At 36.2% G+C, this 7,996-nt stretch overlaps 1 protein-coding gene across 7 annotated transcripts in view; it reads right to left on the bottom strand.

The window, feature by feature from the left end:
• FAM184A (family with sequence similarity 184 member A) overlaps window positions 1–7,996 on the bottom strand; it is a 76,962-nt gene that overhangs the window by 15,503 nt on the left and 53,463 nt on the right. For 4 of the 7 annotated variants that reach the window (XM_032684485.1, XM_032684481.1, XM_032684479.1 and 1 more), the window contains exon 10: window positions 3,260–3,301. The exons of the other annotated variants lie outside the window; for them this stretch is intronic. In XM_032684485.1, the coding sequence (XP_032540376.1) occupies window positions 3,260–3,301 (42 nt within the window). The remainder of the gene's footprint in view (window positions 1–3,259; window positions 3,302–7,996) is intronic. 7 annotated transcript variants of the gene reach the window in all.

Below are 7,996 nucleotides of genomic sequence, written 5' to 3'. Positions count from 1 at the left end.
GCATTCTGAATCAAAAATAACTCATTTTCTTAGAAATACCTGATTTTACAAATGATGTTTTTCATCCAAGTAATATAGAACACTGTATTCCTTCGAAAAATCTAATTTTATTTTTATAATAATATTATACTTTGTTCTGCACATCAGATACCATCTTTTCAGACTGAAAGTACTAAACTTGTATTCCCTTTAGAGCTAAACACAGGAGAGATATTCTCCAATTCTGGAAACAAGATTTAACCAAAAGAGAATTTTGCTACAGTGACTCAAAGGAAGGAAAATAAAATTGCCCTGTGACAAAGAATTTGAATCAGCAAGGATACTTTTCAAGCCTCAGAGCATTACATAATAGGGAATTATAAATTAAAGTCTGATAGTGTCATTTGATTCAGCATATCGTAAAACTAATTATGACAAATTAATAACGACATTGCACATCAATGTATTGCATTAGAGAACATTAGTACCCACCACTTAACAAAAAATTAATAGCAGCATACCAAGTACAACTTGCAGCATAAACATTGTTGTCAAACACGTGAGTTTAGTTTTTTTTCAGAAGGACACAGCTGAAGCAGATTTGAAACAAAAAAGCTACACAAATAAAAATTAGCAGTAAAACAAGAACAAAAAAGCACTGAGGTGATGTTTTTACAGAATTATATACTGTAGTCCCCAAACCTACTTTCTAGTTGTAACAGGTCAAGGTAAGGGTCATAATTTTACACAAGAAGTTACAATTTGTTTTCCCTTGTGTGTCACTTTGCATTTATCTACACTGAATTTCATCTGTCATTTTATTGCCAAGTCCCTTGGCTTTTTACAGCTATTCTATAATTCTTCAGTGCTTTTCCCACCCTGAATAACCTTTTATAAGCTGCAAAGTTTCCCACCTTACTTATCAACAACCTGCAAAAGAAAATGTGCCACACATCTGTTTAACTCCACTGAGAATCTTTGTTCACTGTGGTAACACTCTATTTAATACCTATTTTTCAACTAGTCATTTATCTATACAAAACCTTCCTCCCTTCTTTGTATAGCAGAATTTTAGTTTCCTCAGAAGCCCCAGAAGTTCTTGGCTGATCCCTTTCAGCAACCATGGCCAAGGTTGCCAGGCTGGTCAGACAAATCACCACAGAGAGTATTTCAAAAAATAACAGCTCAACCACATACTGTATTTTTTTCTCTTTACCCCTAGAAACTTACTCCTCTGATGTGGTGAGTTTGCACCGTGCAACTGCCAGCATGGCCAGCTTTGAATTTTCATATATGCATCATCTTCTAGTCATGCAATGTGCTATTGTCTTCCTTCTCCAGGAAAAAATAATCTATATTACCTCAACTTTCATCTACTCTAATTCATTCCACATTCACTGTTGGGCCCTTCTCTCTTTCCCCACCTTTCTGAGAATTCATACCTACCTGGGTCCTTGTCTTCATCTGTAAGCCTTGCCTTTATTTCCTGGTTCTCTTCCAGACTACACCTAGCAAAACCCAGACCCTGTCTGGAGGTCTGTTTTTCCTCTGTACTTTTAGACAACTTATGCTTCTTTAGGTTACTTCTGTTCCTATTTAACCACCATCCGTAAACTCTCAGGTTTGTTCAGATTTTTTTTTTGTTTGTTTCCCTGAGACCACAACTGCAACTTGGCTCTAGAACCTCTATTCCTTCTCTTTCATCCATCCCATACTCCAGTATCTCTTCCCCTCCTCCTCCCCTCCTTTTCTCATTTTCTTCTTTCTAACTCCATTTTTAGTATCGTAGGAATCTGCACTTAGGATAGGCTTAAGAGATTATCCAGTTCAATTTATTGCGCTAGGTGGGAAATTTATACACAAATTACGGTTTAAAAATCTCATCTGAAGGAAATTCCACAATTTTCACTCACATCCTGTTCCTCCTCTTCCGAGTGCCTTTAGCAGGAACACTGAGACACATTCACTAGATGAATGCTATGCCCACTCTTACTTGTCCCTTTCACCATGTTTCTCATGTCCCTCAAGTTTCTCACCATTGTCCTGGCCCATTCACCACGGCCACCAGGAAGTACAAGTCTAGGGGAACTCCTGCTCAGTCCTGCAGAACCTCAGGCCATTTAATCACCACACTCTAACAAGCCTGTCATGATAATATTCAAATGGAGTCAACCATGGTAACTTAGCCAAATTTTTAAGATGACATGAAAAAAAATGTATTTTTGGCTTGAAGTTAAATCTGTCTCTCATTTAAGTTCCTGCTCCAAACTCTGATAATTCTTAGTATACCATTTATAAACATTTTGAGCATGGGCCAAAGGCAAAACAATTTTCTTTTAATTTCCTTCTTGTAAATGCAGAAAATATTGTAATTGAGATGACCAAGAGTAGTCTGACATCTGGCCAGGAAGCCATCTTAGAAGAGACCAGGAATACACAAGAGCAGTTCATACTTCCACCAGACTAAAGTGACTGCAAAACCACAACCTGAAATGAGTCAATGTCTGGAGATGTCTTCTTGTATCAATAGACTACACAGAAAATAAAGGACAATGAGGACTAAATGATTCTAACAAGCAAGTCAGATAAGTCTACCCATCTAATAATTTTTTTGTTGTTCAAAAGTAAAAAAAAGTTAAAAATCTGAGTCTTTTTAGAAGACCACATAATTTTCAACATTAGTTTGATTATTCAGTACATACACATATCTTTAAGAGAAAATTTTTGAGAACATTAGTGCCTTCCTTTGCATGTTTTTGTACCACTCCTTCTATACACCTCTGTATCGAGGATGCAAAAGAAAACAGCTCTCACCACTACCCTCTGAACTTCCAATACTTTTACCCACGGTTTTCAGTGCATCAAAAACAATAGTGAGAATTTTAAAAATAAAATAGAAAGAAAGAATATTTTGGCTACAATTAAGACTTGCACTGCAAAACTGCAAATTATAATACAGCATCAATCTCATGCTTTGTAGAAAGCTCTTGCAATACACGTTTGCGCTGCCCACAAGCTTGCTTGCGTTAACAATGACATAAAAATGCTGCTTATGTTATGAGCACGTACACAGTGTTTGATGCCCAATGATACATATACAGTTACACAGATGAATGGATGCAGTACACAAGCTTTTCGTAACTAGTGGCACACGTTCTCCTCTCAAATATTACCATGTTTCCCATTTCATGGGCTAAAGATCCAAAGCAGTATTACAGGATAGGCAGGTTGATTAGTGCAAGCATGCCCTGTTCACAAGCTGTAAGTGCAAATCACTTACATTGCTGATAGATTTATGCAAAGCTTCACCGAGACAGTGCCGCTATGAAGAAAAGATCACAGGAATAAAGGGAAACATTCAGAAATCAACTAAGTAAAAGAAAAAGGGATAAGGCAGGAAGGGTAAACATAGAACATTAATTATAATTTGATCAGAGAAAAATAAGTTGAAAACCATCTGGAAAAAAACCCGAATACATTGCTTTGACTCAGTAGATAAGCTACCGAACACAGAACAGAATGATGTGGTTTCCCATGTTATGTTTTGGACACAGAGAATAGCATTATCTCTTTCACATAATGTTACTACATAGTCACATATTACACAGCTGAACACTTTTGAAGTTATCCACTTGTTTTCTCTTCTCCTTTATGGCAAATAATTTTTGGCAGAAATCATTAAGTATACCAATTTGCATTCCTATCAGAAAAATTAGGGCACAATCAACAATCAGCTGTGTCTCTGAAATATCACAAGTATATCAAACACATCATATTAAAGAACAAATTTCACTGCTAAAGAGTAGAAAATTAGTCAGCAAGGAAGAAATTTCTATTAAAGTACTTTTATTTTTCTTGAAATTCAGAATGAGATGGGTACATAAAAGACTCATTCTTGCAAGTCTCCAGCAATAAAATGACTTAATGTACCACTTATACTAGTGTTGATTACTAATAAAAAGCAAAAAACCCCCAACATATTGCCAAGTACATGCTCTATAAAATATTATTGATCATACAAATAACATACATAATTTCACCGTCCCTGGAGGTTTTTAAGATGAGACTGGATGTGGCACTTAGTCTAGTAACCACAGCAGTGTTGGATCAAGGGTTGGACTTGATCTCAGAGGTCTTTTCCAACCTGGTTGTTTCTATGATTCATTTATATATATATATATATATATATATGTATATATATGCCTGTGTGTTTTTACATATTAATCACATGGATAAGCAAACACACATGTATAAAACAGTCATCAGAAATTAAGTGAGAGCAATTTCAAAGCCAGCATGACCACTTTCCCCTTTTGGCATAGGTCAGTCAAGAACATGGTTTTCTCCAGGAGACAGCAGGTATTTTGATACCAGCCTAGAAGCACATAGGTGGGAACTATTATCTAATATTTTGTCAAAATACAAAAAGAAATTGTTATTCATTCTCATGAATCTACAAAAAGGCACAACACAAAAATACATTATTGTGAAATATCCAAAATGAGCTCATTAAAATAGTAAGAGAGTTATAAGCAATAATTTTCTATGCAAGAGCATAACACTAGGAGGCATCATACACCAGCAGACAAGACAACAGACTGGCATCTAACAGCTCCGATTCCAACACAGGATTTTGACAGTGTCAGTCTGAACAAATCAGTCTAATTTTGCTGTGCTTCCTTTCCCATCTGTTTGGTGCTGTTACAAGCAGGAATAATCTCTTGCAAAATAAATGCAAAGTCTATAGAACTTTTTGGACTTAATATTGGTGGACATATCTAGGCAGCACTGCGGTACAACTAAGAAGTATTTAGATTTTACACCTGAAGCAGAAGGGTTCATATTGTTCTACACTGAAGAGAAGTTCCAAGTAAAAATACTTTTAGAAGCTGTATCCTGAGGTCTTCCCTATTATAAAAAGGCCATTTAAGACAGTTGCCCTCTGCCACTTGTAGAATAACAGATTTCTTTCACCAAGAAAGAAACTTGTCTTGCTTTGCTGTCAAACTGATCTTACAATTAAAAATACTAACATGGAATAACCATTTTAATACATGTGATTTCACCAAATTTAAAAGTTTTCTAGAGAATTAAAATGAACTCTTGGTGAAGGTTCTGCACTAAAACTTTCCAGTTAAATTTGTCACAGATTTTTTAGGCTACATCACTCAAAGCAATCTTTCCGCAACCCACATTTCCTGACTGTGAAATGAGATCAGTAAATATCTTGTCCAAAAAACATTAACTACTAACTGCTCAGATCTTATTGGCAAAAAGGAAGACCATGCAAAGACCAAAAAGAGTTGTATTTTAATAAAGTTGAACTTATATATTTTGCATTCCTACATATTCTAAAAAGACACACAGCAATGCTGAATACACAATAAATACAGCTTATTTATTTTTAACAAAACCTGAAATACACAAGTACTTGACCAATCTGGAAGTCTAAGTATATCACTATTCAAAAACATTTAATTATAAGGCAGTTGGCTAAACATCAGTCTGGTAAAAAGACTGGAAAAGATGACTTAGAATTCAAACAAGAAAATCTTCAAGTGTGAAAATAAGATGATTTGCAGTCAACACAGCAATGGGATAAAGACCTTTGATAACAAACTTGGGCACTAAATGCTCCTGTACAGAAATAATACTTAAGAGAAATTTTTAATGGTATTCAATCTATTATCAAATGAGATTTTGATAAAAACGTGTGCTTGTACAATATTATTGAAGGATATTTGCAAAGATTAAAACTAACCTACTTTATTTCAAAAACAGTGTTGTTTGATCACTGAAATCAAACATGAATTCACTAGGATTATTACTAAACCAGACCAGAACTTATTATTTTCATTCTTTATTAGATAGTAAATCATTTTCCTAATAACCATACACAATAGAATAGGACTATAGAATTATACAGGCTCGTCAACTGGTATGGGGGCTGATTCCAGCCAAATACGTAGCAATATAATCAGATGCAGCTCCATATTGAAAAGTATGCAGGACACCATCAGAATGCAGAACTCCAAAATAACACTGGTTTCAGTATTATTAAGAAATTCCATAAAAATTCAAAACAACCTTATGAGTATTTCCACAACAAGGTCCATGTTCTGGAGAAAAAGTGTTAAAAACGAAAAAGAATGCAGGCATAATTATTATTGTCTGTATTTCTATGATGGGGAAAGTGATGAGAAAAAAAACAAGGGAGAAGGTGGGTTTCACTATCACTCTATTCCTACAGGCTGGAATTCAAGGTTTGATTCGTGATGTTACTGTGGTATAAGAAACCCTTGCTCACTTCTCTTTGAAATTAGACTTTGTAGATATGGGGTGGACAAGTGAATTAATTTGCTTCTTGGAAGTACAGGAACTCCTGAAAACACATCACTATGTGGTATGTATGTATTAGCTAACCTGACTTTACTTGATTTTGCTGTCTCAATTTACAGAAGTACTATCTTCTACACCTTCAGCATATGCACAGATAAGCCTCAGGTATAACAAAGAGAACTTCATCATGATCCAGAGGAACAGCAGAGAGAGATGCTGCAGATCTGCATTTTCATATGCAGCATCTTTAGAACTCACTGATCACTGCAGGCTACTCAGCAGAACCAAAAGACCTCGCACACAATGCATGGGACAAGATTGGTATTCTAGCCTCTTTTTCAACATTTCTCATGAAAGAGTCGAATTTTCAGCTTAGTTGGGCCCATCTTGCTGCAGCAAAGCATGGATTTAGAGATTTGAAACTATTCAAGGTTTGGGTTTGCTTATTGTAATGAACAGTTGCTTGTTTTCCATCACAGGGGAAACTGTCACAGGGCCCATAGTTGGTGATGAAACAGTGTCTTTTTTCTCGAAGAGGACATTTACTGCACCAGTGACATTTTCACATTTTTATTCAGCTACCCTGCTTTCTGCAGGACACCAACCTATTGAATGCATGGAAGTTCTCTAATTTGATTGTTTCTCTGGGCTAAAAATTACTTTAAACCGGATTGGAGAGGCTTGACACTGAGTTTCAGCATCAGTCTTCATATCACCCAAACATCAATTATGTAACACTTTTTCCTTACTGACAATATCAATGTCAAATTGTGTCACAATCCAATTTTGCTGTACAGTTTACTAAATTTTCAAAATACTTCTGGCAAAACGGAATTCTTGCATAAAACCCGAGACCTTAACTTGGAAAGGTCCTACTTTATCTGTTTTATCAAAGAAGATTTAGATTGCTACACAGTCTTTGCTTCACTTTAAGAATGACCTCCCACAGATGCTGCTTACCTTTCTGAAAAAGAAACCCTATGTGCCTCCATCAGATGTCAGTAAAAGAAACCAGTTTCTGAGGTGCCTAGCAAAGAAGCTGAAGCGACCTTTGGTTTAAGTCCATTTTATCCAGCTAATAACAACAACAAGAACCCTAAAACTCTCCCTCGAGATACGTCTTTCGTTTGAAGAGAAAGACTGATTTGTCAGCAGATGTGCAGTCTCTGGCTGTGCAGTGCTTACACGACAGATGACTCCACAGAGATTTGGAAAGCAGCTGTTTCCTACTACAACATTTTGTACTTGGCTCGAGGCTTGTGACACGCTAGAAATTGAAGAGCTACATCAAAGTTTGTCCCCTATGACTGGTAAGAAAAGCAGCATTTAGAGCACTTTCTCTATCTCAAAACCCAACAGTTTTCTGATGAGGAAAACGAAGTATATATAGGCCATTCTGAAACGTGTGACCATCTCTGGGATCTAATTGGTCCTGATTTCCTCCTGGTTTTGTAACAACCATGAGGGAAGGTGCTGTCTCCCAGATATCATAGGGTGGGGAGCTTATCTTGTTGTTTTAAAAAGATGGAGCTCTTCTCTTTTCCAGCTGTAGGAATCTGTCAAACATCTAGGCAAAATCACAGAATGGCTTGGGTTGGCCTAAGTGTTTTGCATGTTTGTATCCATGTGGATTTTGGAATACATGCTTTTAATCTGACAAACCGCAGGTTTAATGATC

Source organism: Chiroxiphia lanceolata, chromosome 3 (assembly GCF_009829145.1).
Source record: "Chiroxiphia lanceolata isolate bChiLan1 chromosome 3, bChiLan1.pri, whole genome shotgun sequence".
Lineage (NCBI taxonomy): Eukaryota > Metazoa > Chordata > Aves > Passeriformes > Pipridae > Chiroxiphia > Chiroxiphia lanceolata.
The sequence above is the reverse complement of the archived record's forward strand: the minus strand, read 5'-3'. Positions and strand labels throughout refer to the sequence as shown.